Source organism: Onychomys torridus, chromosome 8 (assembly GCF_903995425.1).
Source record: "Onychomys torridus chromosome 8, mOncTor1.1, whole genome shotgun sequence".
NCBI classification, from domain to species: domain Eukaryota; kingdom Metazoa; phylum Chordata; class Mammalia; order Rodentia; family Cricetidae; genus Onychomys; species Onychomys torridus.
The window spans coordinates 78,789,661-78,816,024 of record NC_050450.1 but is presented as its reverse complement, the minus strand read 5'-3'; the positions used below and the strand labels follow the sequence as shown (position 1 = coordinate 78,816,024).

At 39.2% G+C, this 26,364-nt stretch overlaps 1 protein-coding gene across 4 annotated transcripts in view; it reads left to right on the top strand.

Annotated features, from left to right (window-relative positions):
* Window positions 1-26,364, top strand: part of Stxbp4 (syntaxin binding protein 4) — a 158,232-nt gene that overhangs the window by 71,153 nt on the left and 60,715 nt on the right. For all 4 annotated transcript variants that reach the window (XM_036196284.1, XM_036196283.1, XM_036196285.1 and 1 more), the window contains 4 exons: window positions 7,578-7,754; window positions 17,204-17,320; window positions 19,420-19,469; window positions 21,688-21,821. In XM_036196284.1, the coding sequence (XP_036052177.1) occupies window positions 7,578-7,754; window positions 17,204-17,320; window positions 19,420-19,469; window positions 21,688-21,821 (478 nt within the window). The remainder of the gene's footprint in view (window positions 1-7,577; window positions 7,755-17,203; window positions 17,321-19,419; window positions 19,470-21,687; window positions 21,822-26,364) is intronic.

The following is a 26,364-nucleotide window of genomic DNA, read 5'->3' as shown; positions in this document are numbered from 1 at the left end:
CTGATGATTTATTCACAAAACGTTGAAGAGCTAAAAACAAGACTCGTCTAGTCTTGGCTGACCCCACATAAGTAAATTATTCTGTTTAAAAATGTACGTTGGGAGAGATTGTCTGTGCCTGAGTTGGAAAATAACGAGATCTCCATTGTAGTTCTTGAGTGTTAAAGGTGGCACTTGCGCTTGGTGATTCACTTGAAGTGAATGCAGCACTCCAGGCAAGCCTTAGCAAACCCAAGTGTTGCTATGACTATGATATGGTTGCAGTGTCTTCCTCAGAGTTCCCTATGTTGGAAGCCCGGTGTTGAGGGTAAAGATTTAATTGAGCAATAGAACCATTAAAAGGTGGAAAGATCCTTAGGTCAGAGGGCACACCCTTGGCTGTTCTCGTGGGACTCTTTCCTTTCCAGGCTATTACCCCTCCTCACATATGCCCCATCTCATTTGCACTTGCCGATGTGGCAGAAATGACACTGCTGTCTCCACAGAGCCTTGGTCTTACTGGCATCTGCTTTCATGCCTTTTCATCTTCTTCTCTCATACTCTTAAGACCCGCCTCATGCCATTTCCCCACATCAGTATATGAGATCTCTTTATATGGTAGACACTGACTCTTTGATTGTTTGCTTTTGTTTTGTTTTGGTTTAGTTTTTTTGGGGACAGGATTTCTCTGTGAAGCAGTCCTGGAACTCACTCTTATAGACCAGGCTGAGGGAACCTGAGAGAACTCACAGAGATCCACCTGTCTCTGCCTCCCTCCCAAGTGCTGGGATTAAAGGGGTGAGCCACCACTGCCTGGCCTAGATATTGACTCTTATTTCTCCCAACCCCAAGACAAATATTTTATCTGTATAAACATCCCTTCTCTCATTTCATAAACACTAGTAGTTTTGTATTTTCAATTTAATTTTACTATTTTATTCTTTTTAAAATCTTTGAAGAACTTTATTCCTGGCCATATATCAGATGCATATTTACTCAGATCCCCATCTTATCTTTATTTAATGCTGAAAGTATTTGTGTCCCCATGTAGTGGAAGATGAGACTATACACTTTTCTCCTAAATGGTTCCCTGTAGCAACCATTTATTGTTTTTTGTGGTACCACCCTAGTTATAGACTCATTTTTACATAGCCTAAGGTTGCTTTCACCTATTCAGTCTTTGTAAAGTGTCTATTTTATTTACCTCTTTGGCTAGAATCGATATTATAATTATTTATATGTGAATTACATCCTTAGGCTGTGTCCTTCATTGTGGCCCCCGCTTTCTGAACTTCAAGATCTGAAACAATATTCTCTCTCTCTCTCTCTCTCTCTCTCTCTCTCTCTCTCTCTCTCTCTCACACACACACACACACACACACACACACACACACACACACACACCAAAAAAAAAAGTTTAATAAAATTTGTATTCCTGTTAAACTTCTCAGAGTTAATTTGAAAGGAATGTACTTCTCTCTTAACAACAGAGCCCCTTAAGCCCTAAAGTTTGGAAGAATTCTCCATGTTTAATTTCTAAAGATGTAGCCACTGAGCTGCATTGTGTCTATAAAGAGTTTAAACTCTATGAAAGGCTTTCAGTATTACAAATATTCTTCTTGGGCACATTTGTAACTAAATGAGCAAATAGATTTTTTATTTGTCAACTTTCAGTACACTAAAAAAAATACATGTTCAGGGTTAAACCATCCTGATGTTAAAACATGGTTTAAAATAATTAACATACATATAGTAGAGATTATCACCTGGTACAACTTATCTGAGTTATGTACTTATGTACCTGTCCTTGACTAGGAACTCCTCTTTATAAGGAGATTGGAAAGTATTTTCTTTGCTGTCCAGGGGCAGAAATGAGTTTTATACCTCTTAGGGTGAGGTAGCTACAGGTAAAGAAGTTGGCAACCCCTAGAAAGGTTAATTAGAACTAATTATAATATGATTGACCTAATTTTCCTCCAGAAAGTTTAAGCGATTCTTTCTTTGCACAGTGAAGATTTTATTTTTTTCATATAAACTAAACCCTGTTTTCTGAACTTACAAATTGTCCATGTTATACACTTTACAAAAAAAGAAGTGTTGCTTCATACATTGTAGAATAAGGATTAGGTGAGGTTGGAATGAACCTTTAAGATTTTATCATCCTTGACAGCATTTACTGTATTAATACATGTTGAAAAGGGAATGTAAACAAATATTTGTCATTTTAAATCTTTAATGCAAATTGTCAGTGAAGTATAACATTTCTTTTCACTTTGATATTTGCTTCATTTTATTTAGATTTTATATAATCTCATTTGTTTGGTAAATACCGTAAAATGATTCTTTTCAATTCTTATGTAGATATGTATTAGGCATATGTGTGGATCTTTATGTGTGTCATCATGGAAGACAGTTTAATGTACTAAAACTAGAAGCTCACTTGGATGCTGATGGTGGAGACTTTGAAATATGGAGAGGGAGGATGTATTGTACTGTGGACCGTATTTGTTACTGAAGCTGGAACCTGTCCGATGACTGATAAACTGATCCTTCAGCAATGTGGAGAGCACATCACAATATCAGACACAGGAGGCAAGTTCCTTATGTGAGTTTCAGCCTGTGCACAAGATGGCAAAACACAAATCTGATGTGAGGATACAAAAGGAATTAAGAAATGGCTGCAAACTTCATCATAAAGGTTTCACAAGTGTTTAATGGCTGATTAAGTAAGGTGCTACAGTCATTAGACCTGGATTGCCCATGAAGATAGGAAGAAAGGTGGGGGCACAGAGACAGGTAATAAGTTTTCTCTGAGCTGGTCTTGGTCCTACACGCCTCTAGTCCTAGCATTTGGGATGCTGAGGCAAGAATATCAACTCAAGTTTGAGACTAGCCTGTCCTACATTGAGTTTCAAGTTCAGTTTGGGTTACCCAGCACAAGGGTGTCTCCAAAAGTGTTTTGTGAAGTTAGAGTCTTCTCTAAATTCATTCATGTTTATTGGGTGTGTTGTCCATTCATTTATGAATATATCTGCAAAGCACTTGGGGATCATCCTTTCAGACAGCTAAAACATAAGTCAGATACACAAATTAAGAAGACTAGCTGTATCTTGTTTTTAAACAATTCTCATTCACCATACAGCCTTCTTCTTCCTGCAGTAAGCCTTAATTTTTTTTTTTTTCAAAAATTGTAAATGGGACCCAAGACTAAGAAAGGATTTCCAGTGAGTGAATGTCGGAAGCTGATAAGAGAATCGTTCTCCGGGCTTGGTAGCATAACTTTCTGAAGACATATCTCCTTGCAATCTGCTGTTTTCTCCTGTCAGCCACTGACATTGAAAGATTTACTGATTAGCTTATAAATTACAGAGCTTGTAAGTGTTGTGGACTTCTGAGCTAATGACACGTTTGCAAGGGCAGTTAATGCTCCTCCTGCTTCGGGGAGCTTTAGCACTCATACCTAGAGAGGATAGTTGCATGTAATTTGTTTATCATTAAGAAAGACATGTGCAAATTGCATTTCCAGACAGCTAGTATTACCAGTTGAGGTACTCAAGAAAGCCCTTACTTAATAAATTATCTTGTCAGGCTGTATAATGGCATACATGATATGTACATTTTTTTTTCCTGAAATAGTAAAAAGAAACAAAGGGAAAACTGTAACAAGGGTGATAATAGTTTCTTTAACCTTCTCGTGAAAGTTATTATGGTCTTATAATTGTTGGAGCTCACTATATAGATGAACATGCTGAGTCTTAGAGAATTATGTAGGCAGAAAATGAGAGAAAAGTGATCTCAGATCTAAAACACTGACCTAGCTAGGACCCATCCAAAGCATATGCTTTTGTACTGAGCAAGTGTTATTGTTTGTTTTATTATAGATCATGTTACTTTGTGGGTGAATATGCTGCATGTGTGAAAACATACAGCACAGCAGCCTTTAGCTAAGGCCAAAGTATCTGTGGCCTGCAAAGATTATCATCAGCTTGAATTATATTTTCAAGGAAGAATTTGGTCTCATCTTTCCTAAAGATTCACTGCAAAGTTGTGGGGAGGCAAACTTTTTTAACAAAGAGGCACTGTGAGAACTGAAGGTATTTTCTCATTATTGCCCCTAGAAAAATTCTGATTGTACTTCATAATTCAGAATTTTCTTCTACTGAGTTTGCTTATACTACTTAATATTTAAAAGCATGTTTTAGCTGGGTTTCCTGGCCTGCTATTTTGTCTTTGTTTTTCTTTTAAGATCTACCTTTGCAATCTCAATTTACCTCTAGCTCATACAAGTGTATGGTAAAAGACTACTGTATTTGTCCTGATTGGGATGTCAGGTTCATGGCGAGGCACTGAGAAAATTCTAGCTCAGATGTTACTGACATAGGAGGCTTTGCAGTTATTTATTAGAAGACAGCCTGGGAGGAAAAGAGAAAATGGTTTGTTGTGATCCTCTCTCGCTGAATCCGGCCCACTGCTGTATCTTTTCTTTTCTGTTTCTCTGAAAGGCATCTTTCTTTCGGTGCACTGATCTTTTAAGCAGCCATTCAGTGGGAACTGGGCTAGAACCTTGCTAAGGGGTCACATTCACCAGCCTGACAGTTATACATTTACAAAAGAAATGGTATGAATTTATTCAGCATCAAAACCTCTGCATCTCTCACCACCCAGCCGTATTTCACACCGTATTACCGTCACTGCGCTGCAATGGCTGCATAAATCCCGTCCAGATTCTTCATTTAATTAACCAACATTCTTTGAGCAAAAATAAAAGTGCTGTTTTTATAGAGGAATAAAAGCTTCACGTCGCGAGTGTGAGGAGGACAGATCGTCAAATTAGTGATTCTTCACTGCAGCTGGGGTGATTTCCTGCCCTTCCTCTCTCACTTCAGAGGCTTCTTTTTTTTTTTTATTTAATTGAATAGAGAATGGGGAGCAGTGCAGTGTCCTCAAATGTGTTTGAGTGTCTGTTGTTATAACTACATCCTAAGTTAGTGCAGGGCTGGTGCCTAGAAATGATTTTTATTAACATTTCCTGTAGTTGACCAGATAGTGTAGACTAGCGACCAAGAGCATACGCTCTATTAACTAAACACTCTATTAACTAAACTGCGTGAGTTCAAATCCCAGGCCTGCCACTAAGCTTTCTGTGCTTTGGTGCCCTGTCTTTCAAATGACGATAATTCTAGACATACCTTATATTACCATATGCAGTTAGCTGGCTTGATACATGAAACCTTTAGGACAGGGCTATTATAGTAAACTGTTCCCTCCTGTGTGTGCAGCAGCAGTCTAGTGTGAAGTTGACCCAGGTACATCACTAGTAACGTTCCTGGTCACCTGGGCCAGACTGACAGGTGCTGTGCATTAGGTACATCCCCCTTTCTCATCCACAGTCTCATGTCCAAAGGCACCCTTCCAGTATTAGACAAGTGCTTTCCAATACAAGGGAATTAAGTCTTTGAGTGACAGGTATAGAGGGCAGTTGACTTCTCATACCACTCCATTTTGCACCCAGCTGCCAGGTTTACCTTTTAAAAGTAATTTGATTAATTCACTTGTTTATATATCTCTTCTAAAAACAAATAAGCCAACAAAAAACTGTCTTCCAATAGGATCCCTCTACCTCAGTCAAAACCCACCCGGCCTCATTTCCCACGTGCCACATTCCCTGCTCGTTTGTCCTCGTTGTTTGTCTTATTTATCACTCCTTACGCCACTTCTCTACATCACACCTTCTGCTCTAGCCTGAGCCAGAAAAGGTGGAGGCATTATTGACCCCGTTATATAGTATCGACATCCTATTCCACAGGCGTCGGTATGAAGTCGATGCTAACTTCATGTTGATGACCTAGCCTGTTGCTCTACTCCCAAACTACTGGAGCTCTACCTGCTTCATCTGCCTTCTCTTCTACAGCCACCCTGGCCAACCACAGCTGGCTTTACTATTCCTTTCCCCCCGCTTTCTGCACCCACCTGTGTCCTCCCTTACAGTCTGTTCCTAACTGAGTCGTAAAATGCACCCCCTGAAAACTTAAGCCAGTTCATATCACTTCTCTACTCAAAAGTCCTCCGGTCACTTCCTACCTCACTCTGAGGGAAGCCAAGCTCGTTCAAATGGCCTGCCTCTCCAGCCCATCCTGTCTCCACACTCACTGTTACCTCTGCCCTGGTGTCTTTCCACTTCTGTATCTTTCCCTACTGCTCATTGCTTCTGCCTCACTGACTGCTTGATGTCTTCCAAAGATACAAAGCCTGATCCAGTCCCAGGACTTTTACACATGTGCTCCTTTTGCCCAGAAAACTCTTCAGGAAATCATGGCATAGTCCCTTCTGCTGGTCTCTAGTCAATTCTTCTCGCGGAGATCAGAACTCATGCCTAAGCAACTGTCTGTCTCCCCAAACTAGAATGTAGATTTTGAAGGGTGAGAGTTTTCTGTGTATACTCTACATGCATATTTCAGAGATTGACATATAATAAGCAATTATTGGATGCTGAATGAAAACAAACCCTTGAGACTACCCCACACCCTCTCCTCTCAGTACTTGATGCTCCAACAAAAGCAAATGCTCCATAACAGCTTCAAGAACATCAAAATAGCCATAGTTTAATATTAGCCATCGCAATTGGAGCAGAAAGTTCCATTAAAGAGAAGAGAGATTCCTGCACCCTCTAAAGAAGAGTTCTATGCTATAATACTTGCCATGTTAAATTATACAGATGTCCTAAGGGACTGTGACCTAGCACCAAGGTACGTTTTGAGAGAGCAAATGGCTTTTACCACCCTAACCTTCCAAAGTGGAGAGTATAGCTAGTGTTTGGAGCATTTTTGTTTGTCTGTTTTGGTTTATTCTGTCATCCAAAGACAATAAAGGGATGAAGCCTGCCTGGGCTCAAAGTTTGGTATCGATATGCATTTGATCAGCTTATTTATCCTCTGGGTCTCTCATTGCTTATGTATAAATAGTTGCTAATCCATTTCTCTGGACATTATTCCAAAAACTAAATGAGCAAAGACAGATGAAGCACACATTGTGTATTTAGTAATTGTGTCTTGAACATTGTATCCAACAGATAAACAATTAGATATTATGCTACTACCAAAACAAGAAGTAACAGTCTGATGTCCAGGAAGAAAGCTTTGCCTCTGGGGTTGGGTCCACTGGGAAGCCCCGCAGCGCTGTAAGGCCCTCCCCAGCATCTCATGAAATTGCAGTAGCCTTCTGAGGACAGTAGCCCTCCACCTAAAGGTTCTTCTGTGGCTTACTCCTTTTATCTTTTGAGTCAGTTCCTGCTCATCTATTTCGGATTTTCAGTTTTCTTTACTTCATTTTTCTGAAAGTAATGCTAGGTATGTGATGCTAAAGATTCATGCAGAATCTTTATACAGAAAAAAAAAATTTTTTTCAAGAAACCAACAAAAGACAGGGCAGCTAGGTCCCATGATGAGAACACATGCTCACTAGTTTTCAGGTGGAAAATGAAACACATAGACATGTTAAGCGTTGGAATCATAACTGCCAAAATGAGAAACACACTTTGTATAGACTGCAGACTTATGTTTTGCATTTTCTTCACTTGACATTAACTTTTAACTCCATAGGAAGCCAAAGCTGTAGCAGAAGAGACACGAGCTCTGCGAAGCCGGATCCACCTTGCTGAGGCTGCACAGAGGCAGGCGCATGGGATGGAAATGGACTATGAAGAAGTCATCCATCTGCTGGAGGCCGAGATCTCAGAGCTGAAGGCTCAGCTTGCTGATTACTCGGACCAAAACAAAGTAAGCCCACAGCCCTCTCTAGTTACCATGGATTCCATGCTGCTGTCGTGTCTCCTGTTGTCATTTTCTTTTCATCTGCACGGCTAAACTGGGTCAGTGTTTGTCTTCTATTATTCAATGATAGGACCTTGTGTAGTGAAGAGGGTGGCATGGAAGTGGTGAGCCTGCCTTTATCCAGAGAGCTTGGAGATGGAAAAGCAGGGGCCCTGAATTAATTGGGTCGTTGGTCACCATTGTTCCATTCAGCCATTCAGGCCTGGAACTATTTAACATTTAATTGATGGCACTGGTTCTTTTCTTTCTGCTTTTGAGCTTGCTAGTTTGTTTTGTGGAGGTGGAAGCAGGCGATTCACAGGACGAGTTTTGTTCTTTGATCAGAGAACTTGGGGCAGCGTACACATTAATGAATTGTTACGTGAGCCCCAGGATGACTGACGAGAAGAAACCAGTTTGAATTTGTTTTGTTCTCTTTTGTTTCTTTCAGCGTAGGGAGTTCTAACCTGGGCTCTTCTAGAAGAGCTCTTAATTGCAAAACATGATGCTGAGTACTTTGCAGGAAGCAAGCTGAAGCAGTATACCATCTTTAGTTATGACTCACCTTCAAATACCATAGTAGGCGTGTGTGTGTGTGTGTGTGTGTGTGTGTGTGTGTGTGTGTGTGACAAAGTATAAACTAGAATGAATTGAAGCAGATACTTTATAGCTTTGTAGAAATTCTTCAATTATAAGTAATGAGTGTTTATATCTATAACCCATTCAGCCTTCAAGAGAATACAAAGCAAATTTGATCTATTTATGAATATTTGAGCATATAAGGCTTATGTTCTTTAACCTACCAAATAAAAATGAAGCTAGTTTTAGAAAAAGAAAATTCTAACAGAAAATATGATATTTTCTTTGCTCGGCTCTGAAGAGCCCTTGTCATTTCCCCAGTATCTGCTCATTTAAACCAGCTCACCAAAGGCTGGAGCACCCACCAAGCACAGAGGAGACCATGAAGGTGCACATAGCACCAGAGAAAGCAGCAACACTTAGGAATTTATCTGTGTGCATTTGTCAGCAGCTGTGGCTACACCATGTAAGACAAATTGCTGAAGGATCCTATTAATAAAAACCCAGAGCCAGATATTGGGGTAAAAATTGAGAGATTAGAAAAGTAGAAAGAAGCCAGCCATGTTCTTACCACTTGGAAATCCTCAGTCAAAGAGAGCTACTTCCTGTAAAGTCACACCTATATGCCTTTCTGTTCTGCATCCCACTTCCTCACTCCACCCAGTTACATCACTTCCTGTCTGTCTGTACAGACCTCCAGACCTTTATGGTTAACTAGTGTTGGAATTTAAGTCATGTGCCATCATGCCTGGTTCTGTTTCCAGTGTGGCTTTGAACTCATAAATATCCAGACAGATCCCTGCCTCCCGAGTGATAGGATTAAAGGTCTGTGCTACCGTTGCCTGACTTCTGTGTTTTATATAGTGGCTGGCTTTTTCCTCTAATCCTCAGATAAGCTTTATTAGGGTGCACTATATATTGGGGGACATAATATAGCACCACAATGCCATGTAACTTTAACCTAATTATGAGAAATTGTAGAAATTACCAAAATATTGAATATACTTTTAATAAAATAATTAGTTACTGTTAAAGCAAAAGTTGCCAGTGTTTAATAGCTTCAAATTTTTGCTGTTGTTTTTCCTAGCATTGGAGATTGAAGCAGGACCTTATATGTGTTAGGCAGTGCTCCCTTGTTGAACTCTCGGTGGCCCTGTATTTTGAAGTAATATACTTGTAAGAGGTTTGCATAAATTATCCAGTGGTTTTGTTAGTTTTTAAATATTTACCAGTGTTTGTGTGAGGGGATATTTGGAGGTGAGAGGGCATGTGACCTCTCACATGTGCATGTGACCTTCCAATGTACATGTGGAAGCCAGAGGACCATGCTGTGAGTCGTTTCTCTCCACCAGCCTGTATGTAGGTTCCTGGGAACAAACTCCGATCCCCAGGCTCATGCAGAATGCACCATTACCCACTGAGCCAACCCTCTGGCTCCCAGTATGCTATTCTGTTGTATAAAATTTAGGTTATTACATTTTCTCTTCTCCTAAGTTTCCTGGCAATATAATCAATTCATGTTCCCCCTCTTTGTAGTTTTATGTGGGATCTTATAATATCCCTTTTAATAAGAGCCTAAACTACCTCTCCAAAATCAATTTTCTTTATTTTTTATTTTGAAAGAAGAGATATTAAATGTAAACATCTCAAGATTCAGTATTTTTCAATTTTGATACCAGTAGAGAAAAGTAACCTTTTCAACTGTGCGTAAGACTGCTTAAGGATCTGTTGACCTAGGTACAATAGGACAAGATTCAAATATTTAATTATCTTTATTTACTTATGGGGGGGGGACAGAGTACATATTGACTAGCGTGTGAGTTCATGTGTGCGTGCGCTTGCAGGTGGAGGCCAGAAATCAATGTCAGGTATCTTTCCTAGAGAGCTAGCCATCTTTTGGGGATGGGAGGAGAGGAGTGTTCACAGAGATTCTCACTGGGACCTGCAGCACCGAGCACCTCTTCTAGTCACCTTTCCAGAGAAGGGATGACACATGTGCGCCACTCCACCTGGCTCTTCACATGGGTGCTGGGAGGGCACTTGAGTCATAGAGTGTACTGGAAGCACTTTACCAACAGAGCTATCTCTAGGGCCCTTAAATATTTGTGTTTTAGATATGGATTCTTTCTGTCATAATGCTTTTAGTTATTACTGTAATTTCCCTTAAATTAACAATATATTTTCAAATTTGTATTTGGGCTTTTGAAAAAGAATGTACCTGAAGCATAAGAAATAAAACATAATTGGGACTGGAGAGATAGCTCAGTAGTTAAGAGTGCTTGCTACTCTTGCAGAAGACCCAGGACCTGTTCTTACCATCCAGGTGAATAGCACAACCTGTAACTCCAACCATAGGGCACCTAATGCCCTTTCTGACCTCATGGACAACCACACCCACATGTACACTGCACATGCATATATAACACATGAGTAAAAATACGTATTTTTTAAAAATAAAATGAAGCATTATTAATACCAGTGAAGGACCACAGTACCCCTCTCCAGATTGCATCTACTACCCTTGCTCACCGAGTTCCCTCCTTTCTTGGTGTCTACCATTCTATTCATAGTTTTACTACTTGTGTATCTACTCCATGTTTGTTTAGTTTTACCTGTTTAACAGATTAATTTGTACCTAGTTGGTGTCTTTTTCTATCTTTATTCCTCATTGCATGAATTACCACCATGCAGCTATCCATTCTGTATTTGATGGGCAGTCTTTTTATTTCTGTATTATTCTCTGAATCATGCTCCTGAGAACATTCTGATACATATAACTTTCTCAACATGTGTAACTGTTTCCTATGAGAAATAGTAATGCCAGGGTGAAAGATAATTGTATGTTCAACCTTATAAGTAAATGCCTAATTGCGACTGAAAGTATTTTTAACTAATTTGTATTCCCATGAAGAATGGAGCAGAATTACCATTCACCCCTTGCTGATCCTTGGCTTTCTTTCCTTTCGAATTTTTATCCATCTGGTTGGTATAATAATTGCTATGCCAATATAGTTTAATTTGAATTCCCCTAGTTACTAATGACTAACATAGTGGTGTGCTGGGACCCATAGGCAGTGGCTCATAAGAACTTGTCTCTTCTCAATTCCATGTTCATTGATGGAGGTTGGAAGCTTGAAATGAACCCATAATGGAGTCATTTATATCCCTCAATGCTGTAAACCTGCAATTTGCCTTTCCCTGCCTGAGATAACCAGTTGAGCATGAATTTATGCATTCAATAGTCACTTATTTTTCTCAGTGAAATGTGCTTTATCTTTTAGTTGTTTTCCCATTGGATTATTTGTCTTTTGCTTAGAGACATGCATTGATTCTCTTGGTTACTAATCCTTTATTAATTTATATATTATAAAACTATTCTCTCAAACATGTGGCCTGCCTTTTCTACTCTATAATGAAATAGAAGGGAGCTCTTAATTTCCATAGAAACTTACTGTCTTAGTTACTTTTCTATTACTGTGCTAAGACACCATGACCAAGGCAATTTACAGAAGAGTTTATTTGAGGCTTACGGTTTCAGAGGCTCAGAGTCCATGACCATCATAGTAGGTGGTGTAGAAGCAGACAGGCAGGAATGGCACTGGAGAGTAGCTGAAAGCTTACATGCTGGTCCGCAAGCATCACAGAGAAAGCTAACTTGGAATGCCCTGAACTTTTGAAGGCTCCATGCCTGACCCCAATGACACACCTCTGCTATGAGGCCACACCTCCTAATCCTTCACAAACAGTTCACCAACTGGGGACTAACCATTCAAATGTGAGCCTATGGGGCCATTCTTAATCAGACCACCACATTTATCAATTATTTCCCTCTTACGCTTTTTCAAAAGTCCTTCAGTCTCCAAAAATACAAAGGTATTTATTTATATTTGCTTCTAGAAGTTGTAAAGTTTTGATACTTCTGTAATTGGTTTTGTAGCACTACATGAGATGGAGAACTTTCTCATTCTCCCATTGTTCCACATGAATAACACTGCCTGATTCTTCACTTAAAAATCTCATTTGCTAACTCACCTGGACGTCATCTCTGTACTGTTCCAAGGTTCCATATGGGTCTGGCTCTCTAGTATTTTTCACTGGCCTACATTTTACCTCTGAAGATAACACAGTTTGTTGCTTAATGTATCTTTTACGATAGTCTGATCATGATGTCTACTTATTTTTACCCAAAAGTGTGTTGGCTACATGGCCCTTCTATTACATAGTCTCTGTACTACTTATCCATACCACCAAAAAAGAACTGAAAATTTGACTGTAAGATCATTAAGTATATAAACTTGGGAAGAATTTTTTTGCCTTTATCTTTGAATACCACTGAAGCAAAGAAAGGTTCTTGTCTGTGACTAGAGAATCTAGTTTATAGGATCATAACCCAGCAAAATTTGCTGATTTTTTCCTTCATGGCTCAGTGTGCACTTGGTCCTTACAAATGGTCAAAGAGATATCTGCCATGCCAGGTAGTTTTCCATGTAGTTAACAAGGTTGGGGACATCAGGGCTTCAGTTCCTCTCCATTCATAGTAATGTCTTTATGTTCTTAAGCCATCAGTATTCATAGAAGCACACTAATATCTCTCCTGGGATTTCCTTTCTTTAGTATTATTTGTTTATTTTGAAACAATGCTATTAGATACATTAAGGCTTGAAATTACACAACTGTCTTTTATGAAAATGTTAGGATTCTGTCTGTAAATCTTGCCCCTTACAATTATTTTCTATTTTCATTAAAATAGATACATACTTTGTTTGATATTTATTTATATATTTTTAAAATTTTATTTACTTTCAACTTTTTAGTTTCTATTTATTTCAGTTATGTCTGTGGCAAACATGAAATTGGAAATTCCTATGCCTACCCCAGCACACCCATTTATTAATTGTTGAGCTTTAATTGGAAATAACTTTCTATTTGTAGATTTTCACTTATTAAAGCAACTAGTTAGTTTTTGTCCTCTGACTTGTTAACTGCAGCTGTCCATGTATTTAAGATATTTAACTGGAGTTTTGTATTAATTTAGATATCTACTGTGTACCCCTGCCCAATTACATGGAATTCTCTTTGCTGTTTTCAAAAGAGTCTCCAATATTTTTTTATTTAATTAATTAATTTATTTTCTGTCCCTACTGCAGTTTCCCTCCCTCCTCTCCTTCTACCCCACCCCACCCACAATTACTCCTCCTCTGTTTCTGTTCAGAGAGGGGCAAGCCTCCCTTGGGTGTCAACAAAGCATAGCATATAATATTGCTGTAAGACTAAGCACCTCCCCCCACCCTGTATTTAGGCTGGGCAAGGCAATCCAGTATTAACAATAGATTCCTAAGTGCCAGCCAAAGCATTATGGACAGCCACTGCTCCTATTATAAGGAGTCTCCCAAATAGACCAAGCTATACAACTGTCACATATATGTAGAGGGGTTAAGTCAGTCCCATGCAGGCTCCCCAGTTGTTGGTTCAGATTCTGTGAGCTCCTGTGAGCCAGAGTAGTTGATTCTGTCGGGTTTCGTGTGATGTCCTTGACCTCTACAATTCTTTGCTCATACAATCCTCCCTCCCTCTTTTCAGCATGATTCCCTGAGCTCAACCTAATGTTTGACTGTGGGTCTCTGCATCTGTTTCCATCAGTTACTGGATGAACTCTGATGACACTTGGGGTAGTCACCAATCTGATCACAGGAGATGGCCTGCTCAGGCTATGTATCCATGATTGCTAGGTGTCTTAGCCAGGGTCATCCTTGTAGGTTTATGAGAGTTTCCCTTGCATCAAGTTTCTACCTGACCCCAAAAAGCACCCCCTTCCAATCATCTCTTTCAGTGATCTCCCCCTCTACCTACCTTGATGCTGGCACAGTGGTCAAGGCTGTTCTACCCACCTTGATGCTGGCACAGTGGCTGTTTGTCAAGGCTGTTTGTCCTGAAGGTTCTGTTATGAAAGTAGTTAGGCCTCCTCTGCAGCCGCAGAGTCTTGGGCCTTGGCTAAAGGTGGTGAGTGAGGGTTTGCTTCTTTGTGTGGTAAACACCTTCCAGCACATCTGTGCTTTGGCTGCAGCTTAGGAAGGAATTCCTTCACTTTTGGCACTATTTTGGCAAAAATACTGTTATAAACCACCATGTGGTTGCTGGGAATCAAAAACTGAGTCCTGTGCAAAAACAGCCAGTGCTCTTAACTGCCAAGCCATCTCTCAAGTCCTGTGTCTCTAGTTTCTTAATGATTATCCTGGAATATTTGATATTCTGTATTAAATTGTTATGAAATTCATCAACAGTGTTTCCCCCATCTACATATTAAAAGCACTTTTGGACATAAACTTAATCATCTCTCCCTCCTTAATTTCTGTTGCTGGTAGATGCTAGTTCTGTCTTGACTTTATCGCTTTTGCAGTTTGGTTAATATGGTCCATGTTGGTCTGGATAGACCCTGTGCCTGGACCTTTTGTACATAATTCCTTATTACATCTCAGGATTTCTTGCTTCCTGAAACAGCTGCTTCAAATTCATTTAGTGAAGTTCTGCTGATAATAAATTCTCCATTTTGTTTCTCTGAAAAACATTCTGATTCAACTTTTAAAAGAATATATTTAGATACATTTAGAGTATTATGTTATACCATATAGCTGTCATTGTTTTTATTTCATGCTACCATGTCAGCCATCAGTCATTTGTAAGGTATTTCCTTCTGAATGGTTTTAACACTCTGGCTTTGATATCAGTGTTTTAACCCTGTGTTCATTTGTTGACCCAATCTATTATAATTTTTGCTGCTTTCGATTCATCCAACTTCCTCATTGGAGGATCACTGTCTTGTCCTTTCTGGAAACTCTAAACATTCATCCTGATTGTTCTCCACCACCACCACCACCACCACCTCCACCACCACCACCACCACCACCACCCCTTCTTTTCTCCTTTTCTCCCCATTCCTCTTCTCTCTCCAGGATCTCACAATGTATACCCTTGAATTCATCCAGGTCCCCCTGCTTCTACCTCCTAAGTGCGGGATTAAAGGTGTGCACCACAATCCACAATACCCACTTTTTTTTTTTAAGGTTTTCATTTTGACTGCAGTTTCATAGCCAAAAAATTTAATGGAATAAGCCTGATGCACAACTTTAATTCAGAAACCAATGCCCTCCTTTAAAAAAATAAAACATGTATTTATTAATTTATTTTAAATGCATCAGCATTTTACCTGCATGCATGTGTACCATGTATGTGCCTGGTGCCTGCTAAAATCAGCAAAGGGTGTCAGATCCCTAGAACTGGAGTTACAGCCAGTGTTGAACTGCCTTGGATGTTCTGGGTACTGGACCCAGGTCCTCTGTAAGAACAGAAAGCAATCTAAAGCAACAAGAAGCCATCTCTCCAGCCCCCCAGAAATTCCCTGGATTCTTTCTGGTAATCTCTGTGCAATCAAGAGGCTTGCCTCTGTTCTCTTACCTCTTCTTCATGTGTAGTTCAAATTTTTCTTCCGTTCAGTGCTCAGAAATGTTACTGCTTTCGTTTCCTACTTTCTCCATTTTCTTTTTAGGTGTGTGAAATTGAGCATTATCGTGTTCTAACTTAAAACTATATTATTAAAATGACTATGTCATTGGATCTATTTGAGTTTCTTGTCCTGTTATATTTTTTATTTTGTTTTATTATTTATTTATTTTGGTTTTTCAAGGCAGATTTCTCTGTGTAGCTCTGGCTGTCCTGGAACTCACTCTGTAGACCAGGATGGCCTTGAACTCAGAGATCTGCCTCCTCTACCTCCTGAGTGCTGGGATTAAAGGCCTGAGCTACCACCACCTGGCCTATTATATTTTCAATTCTGTTTTTTAAGCCCACTAAACATAATTATCTTTATGTACCAGATTAATATATATATTCTTTTAGATCTAATGATTAATTATCTGATTGTCAATTCATAAAATATATTTCTTTATGTTTAGTGATTTTTTTAATTCTAAGTTCATATTCTTTTCACACACAATTAGGAAAATTCTATGAAATTCCAATTTAAAAAATAGCTTCCAGAGAAGTTTTATTTTTGCTTCTCATAACCTAGTATCAGTTTAAGTAATAATTTCTGTTTATGGATTTTCATAACATCTAAATAGTATAAATTCAGCCCCCAAATCTCCTTCTGTTTCTCTAGCAATCAGTTTGAGCCTTACTAGGTAAAGACTTACACTTGGCAGTTATTCAGGACAGATTTTTTTTTTTAACCAACCAGATCCTATTCTGGTATTCAGATTCAGAGTACCTATTCTATGAAAATCATATCACTCATTTACCCATCACAGTTCAGCATGCCACGTGTGTCTGATGAAACCCCCAATGTGGACCTCCATGATCAATGATGCTTCAGAATTCCCCTACCACTGTGGCTCACTGGGCACTACTGCTGTTCTTTATAGAATGCTTTTACTTCTCTGTTATTAATAGCTTGACCTTACATTGGAGTGTGTGTGTGTGTGTGTGTGTGTGTGTGTGTGTGTGTGTGTGTTCAGCACTTTGGGCTGTGCTATCTATAGGCTTTCTGTTACCCTGTGTTAAAACAAGTTCTTAAAAAAATATGTAAGCTGAATGTAAGTCACATAAAAATCAATAAAAGTCATATGCAATGTATGTCATAGAAGGTATCTGTGTGGAAATTAACTGTTAAATAGTTAATCAGTTATATTCCACCTCTCTTCAAAATCAGAAACCCTTTGTAACAAGTGAGACAGAAAATGAAATGGCAGTATCAAATACTAGTTGATGAAAACTAGAAATGGGCAAAAACTGTTAAAAGTTGAAGAAATGTGGGCAGTGTTGCTTCTGCCTTCTTTTTCCAGGAAAGTGTCCAGGACTTGAGAAAGAGAGTCACAGTTCTTGACTGCCAGTTGAGAAAATCTGAAATGGCTCGGAAAACTTTCAAGGCATCTACTGAAAGGCTCCTTCATTTTGTAGAGGTAAGTTTCCTCTTACGTTGACCCTCTGTCTCCTTGGGTTCCACAGCAGTGAGTTCAGCTAAGCATGGATTGAAAAGATCCAGGAACAAAAACTCCAGGAATTCCCACAAACCGCACCAAGCTCTATGTTGAGTCAATGTGAATGAAGTGGTGTAGTCACACCCCACAAGAGTCACCATTTTCCTTCTTCAGGACTCTCTAGAGTGCCAGTCACCTCATTTCTCATTTGTGTACTATGTGCTCAGGCCTGAGGTGGTTGCTTCAGTACAAAACAAGGATAGAAAAATTCCAGTCCTTATTTCGAATACAATAGACTGTAAAACTATTGCCATAAAAGCTATACTGTCTTATTTATACGTCATTTAGAGATGATTTGAAGAATCCATAGACTGTGTATAACACATGTATACCTACTAAACCACTTGTGCATCTCTGGATTTTTATTATGGCCAATCATAGATACAGGGATCTGCTGTGGATATTGCTCTGTGTAAATAAAATGCTGATTGGCCAGTAGCCAGGCAGGAAATATAGGCAGGACAAGCAGAGAGGAGGACTCTGGGAGTAGAAGGCTGAGGCAGTAAGAGCTGCCAGCCGCCGCCATAACAATCGAGATGTAAGGTACTGGTAAGCCAGGAGCCACGTGGCAAAGTATAGATTAATAGAAATGGATTAATTTAAGATAGAAGAACTAGATAACAAGAAGCCTGCCACGGCCATACAGTTTGTAAGCAATGTATTTCTGTGTGTTTACTTGGTTGGGTCTGAGCGTCTATGGGCCTGACAGGTGAGAAAGATTTGTCCTGACTGTGGGCCAGGCAAGAAAACTCTACCTACAAATGGTGCCCAGCGTAGGGCTCCAGATATTGGTGAAATTATTAAGGCCAGTCCATGTAGTTAAAAGGGAGGTTTACTTAGTGGCGTAACTTACAAATGAAGGGATAGGTTGCAGGGTCTGGGAAAGGTATGGTGCAGTCCGGTGGTGTTCTCTGAAGAACTCTGTTTGGTCTACCTCCAGCGTCCAGGCTCCTGGAACCAAGAGAGCCCCAACATCCGGAACTCAGGTCTTCAACGTCCTCTCTTAGCCCCACCATGTAGGCGTGACCATTACCAAAGCCTCAATGGGGGTTGGAACTTCCAGGTCAAAGCTAGAATGGCTACCCACTACAGGGATCCTGAAACCAATCCCCTGTAGTTAAGCTACTGAGAGATAACTATACTACAATTTTTGTTTTTTGTTTTTTGGGTTTTTTTATCTTAACAGACCTGAAGGCACAAGGTTGTAATCCTAGATTCTTGGGATCCTGAGGCTAGAAGATAACGTCCAAGGCCAACCTGGCAACTAAAGACCTTGTCTCAAAAGAAATAGTTAAAAGGAGGGTTGGAAATATACTTCTATGGTAGAATGCTGGCTTGCCATCTGAGATCCTAAGTTCAATCCCCAGTACTGAGAGAGGGAAAAAGGGAGGAAGGGAAGGAGGAGGGAGGGAGGGGGAATAAGTACTGTCACAGAAAATTGTCATGGTGTTTGGTGACTGCAGAAACATCTCTGAAAAGAATAGCTAATATTATATATATATTGTTAGTGATAAATGTACATATAATAAAATATACTGTGTTTTAATAAGTACTCTCCTAAAAATCCTGATACCATGTAAGCATAGTTTGGTAACTATTTTCACTACCATGAAGTACTAGAGAGATGGCTTACTTTACCAGAGAGGAGTGCTTACTGCTCTTGTGAATTCCGTTCCCAGTACCCACATCAGGTGACTCACAACCATCTTAACTCCAGTTCCAAGGAACCCAACACCCTTTCTAGCCTCAACAAGTATCTGCACACAAGTACACACACACACACACACACACACACACACACACACACACACATAAATACAAATATTTTAAATAAATAAATATCTTAATGATGTCCAAGTAGCATTTCATGTGAATATAATTGATTCACCCACCATAATAGGAGCATTTGTATACTCAATGAAGGAGACAATTGTAAATATTAATTAATCAAGCAGAGTTTTTGTTTTTCTTTTTAAGCTATTGAACTTACGAATGTCCTTCACCATTTTGTTTGTCACTAGGCTGCTCAGGAAGTACTTTTGGATAGTTCTGCTCCTTTATCAAATTTAAGGTAAGAATGCATTGCTGTCCACAGCATATGAACACTAATTTCTTGGTGTATAGTTGTTGCTAAAATACTCTAGGGTGGTTTCAGGATGCTGTGTGATTCCCATTGAATGTTCTTTTTCACTTTTTGGAAGGAAGTGCACGAGTGTACTGTTTGGGTTCCATCTCCCTAAAAGAAACTGCTGGAAGCATTTAGACAGCCATTGTGACTTTGTGCTCTTAGATTGAGGATTCACACATCCTGTCTGTGTGTGGGTAAGCTGCTGATGGCAGATGCACTACTGAAGACAGTCTCAGCCTGGCAGATGCGTTATGTCAAATAGGATTGTGCCAGACATATTCACACAATCAACTCCTTTCATTTTCATCGTTTGGCAGATATAAATAAAAGAAGTATGTTTGCAGACTACACCTTGATTTGTTATTACTCACAGCATGCTGCTGTCTTAAGATTTCTCCCAGGAGCTACAAACATACAAATGTTTGTCTCAAGCCACAGCTTCCCATTGCCTTTGATACATGATGAAGGGCATATAGAGAGGCAGTATTCCTCCCTGTCTATGTTAAAGTACTTGTTTCCTTATGACTGCCATGGTTCATACTGTGTCCATCTCCACCACTACCACTTGCAGAAATACAAACTACTATTACTATTAAGAAAACAGCAGTTTAATAGAGGAAATAAGAGCCATACACAGTGGCTTCTGCCTGTAATACCAGCACTTGGGAGGCTGAGACAGGGGAATCTTTGTTGAAGTCAAGACTAGCCACCATGGCTACAGTGAAGCCTTCTCTTTAAAAAGAAGAAGAAGAAGGAGAAGGAGAAAAGAAAGAAAGAAAGAAAGAAAGAAAGAAAGAAAGAAAGAAAGAAAGAAAGAAAGGAAGGAAGGAAGGAAGGAAGGAAGGAAGGAAGGAAGGAAGGAAGGAAGGAAATAACATCTACAGTTGCTGACTTTTGAGTTCATTTTAACATTATGAAAGAATCGGGCATTGTTGTTATTAACTGTTGCTTATAATATAATTCTGTGAATTCTATGAATATTGTTTTCGTAGGGATTTTAAGACGCTCAGTAGCCCTATTTCCATTGTACATGTTAAGTGTGCCATACCCTTCAGTGTCATTTTGACCTTTACTAATTCAAATTTGTTATTAGATACCAAGTTTAAAAATAATTAGTTACAAGCCAACAGCCAATCCTTACCAAAGTGCTTCTTAGAAGAAGAAAAAAAGGCTACTCTAAAAGCTACAGTAAGCAACTTTTGCTGTGTCTTGAAAGTTAAGCACTGCTACAATCTTGGCCACTCCTCTTAATATACCACCCCTTCTACATGGATATTGGTCATTTACCACAGAGGAAAGGCTGTGTGTCTGACTGGAGATTTCTTAAGTTTATCCTTGTGAGTTAATGTCCTCATGGTTAAAAAGATGGGCTGTACATACTGATTTTTTTTCCAATACAAAGTCGTCTATCTTCTTTGAGTAAAAGCTTTAGTGTGATTTTTTTGAGGAAAACGTTTCATTTTAAATTATGTCATAATGCATTTATTTCAGATGATACCTTAATTAAACTTTGGAAAACAAAACAAAAAGTAATAAGTACAGTAGAGAGATTTACAAGGGAGAAGGGGGCTGGCAGGGTGGAGGTAAATAAGAAGGATGGAGGAGCATTACCAGAATGCACTATATATAGGTATGAAATTATCAATGAACAAAATGTATTAATAAAAAGTACAATCAAATGTCATAGTACAAAAACATATAAAGCCTTTAAGCTATTTGGTAATTAGGGAAAACAAACGGGAGAATTTAAAAGATAATTTCTTAAGTAAATATACATATATTGAATTGATATGTAATATTAGTAGAAGCAATTGAAAACATATGTTTAATAAGCTAAGGTCTATATGTTTAGTCTGAAATTTTACAAAATGAAACAAAAAGACCTAACAAATTGTTTAGGATGTAGGCTATCCTTCATTTACTACCTTCTTGTATGTAAAGTCAAAGTATTTCTAAATATACCTGTTTCCTATATCATAAACAACAGAAAGAAGAAAGACTACTCTGTTTGGTTGAATTCTTATATAGCTCTATGAATGCGATGTTCCTGGAATTAAAAATATTTTTGTACAAACATAATGACACAAATTCAGGTTTAGCAAAGGTGCCCCAGGGTCACTTGCTGTGCAGTGTGCTCAAGGCCATTTCCTTGCCCATGCAGTGAAAGAAGAGCTGGGTTTGCATCGCAGACTTCACTCCCACTGTTGGGAAGGAACGGACGCAGCTTCCCAGCAACCCTGCTTCTGGAATCCAAGGAGCTGGTTAGATCTGTTCGTGCCATTCTTGATATGGACTGTAAGTTATCATCATTTTTTTTTCACTTTTTTGATAATTCATTAAACAAAGCAGAACGACTCAGTTCTGATAGTTTAATTGCATGAAATATATTTGCCTACAGTAAAATTGATAGCTACTCATTTAAAAGCATTAACATGCCGATTTGTGGAAAGGAATATTGGCTTCATTTAAAGTGCTCCAGATGACATCTAACTGAAGAGAGCTAATTAATACATGTCTTTACTTCTGTTTTCTTCCAAAGTATCTTTGACATTAGAAAATAATTTCAAAATAAATTGCACAAGAAACCTGAAGGGTAAACCAGTGTGCAGGAGGATTTCAAAAATATGCAACAGGTGTAGTAACATTGACAGGTTGAATGAGGTCTGATGGTACAAGGCCATAACACAGACCAGTGTTATGACTTCTACAGAAGGTGCCCAACAACAATGAAATAGAAAGGACTGATGAGACATAGCCAGTCATGGTGGCTTCTAACTAAAATCTTAGCTCTTGGGAGCCTGAGGCAGGAGGATTTCTGTGATTTTGAGGCTAGTCTGGGCTACATAATGATTGCTAACACAGCCTAGACTAAGTATTGAAGACCTTTCTCACGAGACCAAAAAAATAAAAACAAAACACAAAAGACCTATTGAATAGTAAGTTAACTATGGGGGGGGGGGGGGAGACGACCACGAACAGGAATGGCCAGAACAGGTCTTGCAGCAGTGAGCAAGGTAATTAATGATAGGACTGTGGAGAGTTGGAACTAGTTCCCTGCGCTTCAGAGCTGCCAGCTTAGGTGTTTTCTCCTGAATGAGGGCCGAGAGAATGCCACTGTGGGAACTGCATCATCAGTGATAGTCAACACTGTGGGTTCGAGACAAGCAGACCAGTTTCTAAGTAACTCCCCACCTAAATGACTGGGCATTGCTACCTTCCCCTCATCATGTCCCCAGGCACTTCTGCCTCTTCAGGAGAATTTCAACTTTTAATAACTATTTTCAACATACCATTTATTTTCCTGCAATGAAAATTATAGGTGATTCTTCTAACTCTAACATTTATAGAAATCAATAATAACATGTCCAAACTATAAACTAGAGGAAAAATAAAAGGAATGTGATTCATGACAGAATGGTCTCAGTAGCTGAAGTCTTGCCCAGCTGTACTTGGCGATGTGACAATATAATGCTGTTACCTACACATAGAGTCCCTACAAAAGTGAGAGCTATGGAGGTCGATTAACACAGCCACCTTAGGTTCTTGGTGTAAGTGCACAAGTTCACTGGCATCTGTAAAATGGTTGTCTAAAATGGTGAGCAAATCCCTGCAAATTTCCAAACAAAGGAAGATGCCGTGTTTTATTAATTAATTCGAATATATCAGATATAATTAAGGTAGTCGTGATGGCTGCATAACATCATCCTTGTGTCTCCTAATATGTGGCATTTAGCAGAAGAGCATGTGACCTTTGTTTCGGTCTCTTCCCTTAATATCAGTACCTGCTGTTGGTTTTGCTCCAATATTCCACTGTCCATCCTATTTCCTTCTGATAATCTCTAAGCCAGGAACCAAATGCTTAAAGGTGGGTAAATGACTGAATGGATGGGTGAATGATCAAGGTAGGAAGGATGGACAGATAAACAGGTAGGTAGGAATGCAAATAAATAGCTAAGGAAAGAGATAATTTCCTCCTAATTGTGAAAATATTAAGTTGTGGATACAATTCTGTTTAGTAAGTAGCATTGTTTGCTTTGATGAACTAACATTCACAGACCCTTTGGTAACTTTTGACTTAAAAAAATGCATTATTGAAGATTGGAAACCATGTCTCTAAAATACTGTCTGTTCGCTTTATACGATGAATGTGTGTTTAAATTTTTATGTAACCTAATACATTGTTTAAATAAAGTTATATGTCAAGAAAACATAATAATTCATTATGTAGAGAATGTCTCTATGTATTTTAGAAAGGGCTGAACCCAGTCATTTCTAATAAATATGTGTAGACTCCGAATTCTGTGTATTAAACATTTTTATGTTTGGGTGGGAGCAGGAAACACCTGCCTAGACATCGCCCAGTGGACACTGCTGCCATTAATTTTAATTACCTCACTAACATTAACCATGATCTCTGTCAAATGTGATTATTCAAAGAAAATATTTGAAATTCAGCAGAACTTCTTTGGAAGAGAACAGAAAACTGACGTGTGCACTTTTTACCCTTTGTAAGATTGTGCATGCTTTGATGTTGAGGCCAGAAAACAGTCTCTGTGCTGACTGCTTATTTAAAGGATAGCTGCTAATGTTGGCATGTTTTGTCAGTATTTTTCAGTTTTATAGGCATAACTCTTTAGGTTTAATGAGTCTTCTTTTCTGTAAGCAGTGATTTTTTTCATGTATATAATAGGAAACAAAATTACTAGAGTGAGGTAGCTCAGTCAGCCAAAACCCCAACCTCATTTCTTTTGCCTTAGTTATCAGCATATTTCAAGCTATGATTTGAAATATTCACTTGGGCAATTGCCTCCACTTTCTTTTAATACACTCTAGGATGTTGCACTAAAGTTTTTCCTCGAAAATCTGTAGGATAAGTTCTCTTGGACCTTACAGCTTAAAAACAAGCTCAGAAGACTGTGTAGAAGATTGTGTCCCACCAGCCAGCTCCCAAATAATGACATACCGACTTCTTATTCATTATGAAAGCTCAGTCTGTAGCTTAGGCTTGTTCCTAACTAGCTCTTATAACTTAAATTAACCCATTTATATTATTCTGCATTCTATCGTGTGACATTACTTCTCTTCCATCTTGCACCTCAAGTTTCCTATTTGTGTCTCCTGGTGTCTCTCTTGCGACTAGCTTTCTCCTCCTCTTCCTTACTCTCTCCAGAAATACCACCTATACCTCCTGCTTAGTTATTCACTATTCAGCTTTTTATTACACCAATCACAGCAATACACCACCACACAGTGTGCAAATACCCCACAAGAGAAGACAATCCTGAACCTGTTCTGGATTCTCAATTCCTGAACTCTGGTGAAACCCCCCTTCCAGAAATGTCAAATAATTGCTTTTGCATCCATTTTTAGAACATTCCTGAAACTTAAGCTAGGGTCCCTGTTTGTAGACTCACAGGGAGCACAAATAAATGCATTCTCCAGAATTATAAGCACAGCCATCCCATCCTCATCAGAGTGCCTGTGGAGACAAATGTCAAGATAGGTGATTCTGCATAGACTGGAGCTCTGCAGAGTCTCTGAGCTTCTTCCTGAGAGGTGCTCCAGTGAGCACAGGGGCTGTCCATCCACTCTGTGGGACAGATTAGTTAGCCCTCAGCTCTGCTGCCTCATATCAGAAGTGGAGGATTCAGTGTAATGCATGGAAAGTGCTCCATGGAGCTGGAACTGAAGATGGCCCATGCTTAGAAAATGCTACTGCTGAGGTGACAGCTGGTGTGTCCTGGTGATGATGTACACCAAGTAATTTAAATTTCCTTTCTGTCTGTTAAGTGTTCAGTTGTTGTCTAGAGCCTTATTCAACTTGGATACATTGGGAAAGGAGGTAGATAAGAGCGCTCCTAGATATAAAGCATTTAACATCACTGCTCTGGAGTTAGAATGTGATCAACGGGGGGAACTGCAGCAAAGTGTCTTCATCGGCACCTTCTCCTTCAACTGCCTGTTGGTAACCATAACAATCTTCGGTCTGTCCTACTGTGTTTAGTAAACAAGTATGGAGGGAACATAGATCTCAGTGCAACCTGGAAACACTCTCCCAATCTCCATCAATATCTGCAAGGCCAATATCGCTGTGGTAACTTAGTGAAATCTTTTTGTGAACTAACTACTGCTTCCTATGTTTGATTGACATATAGATTGACAGAATTATTACGAAGCAGAAGCAAAAACACCCAGTTCTGACTTAAAATAACTTTAAAACTTCTTGCCGGTTATCCCATAGGAGACCTTTAATAAAATGAGAGCTCATTGGGTTTCCAGTGTATTAGTGTAAGAACAAGCATTTAGGCCTGAAGAGATGGCTCAACTCCTAAAAGCTAGGCTTACAACTAAAGAAGAAAAATCATTTAACTTCCTGCCTACAAGATTCTCATAGAAATGGAAAAATAGGTTATAAAAATAGAGAGAAGCTTACAGAGGAATCCTCATATCTTTTCAGGGTGGGGTAGATAGGACCTCACAGTAGGAAAGCAGGAAAGGCTAACCTGTTACTCCCTCTCTTGAACAGTAGAATTATGGGAAAACTGGGCCCCTGGCAGGAATGCACTCCTACTGTGTTCTGGATCAGAAAGGTAATGAGTAAAGTAAAAGGTGCCTGAGGGGTGAGAAACTGTTGTCACTGTTCTGTTGGGATAGTCTGTGGCTTCTTTGAAATCTGCAGAATTTACCCAGATTCTTTGTCAATTAGAAGACCAAGTGGGTGTTGCTCTTTTGAGAAGCACAGACAATGCTTTAGATCCAATGTACATGGTACTCTTAGTGTAGAGGAGCTAGCACCAAGTGCACATGACTTTACATAGTCACCCCTACTCAGGTATAC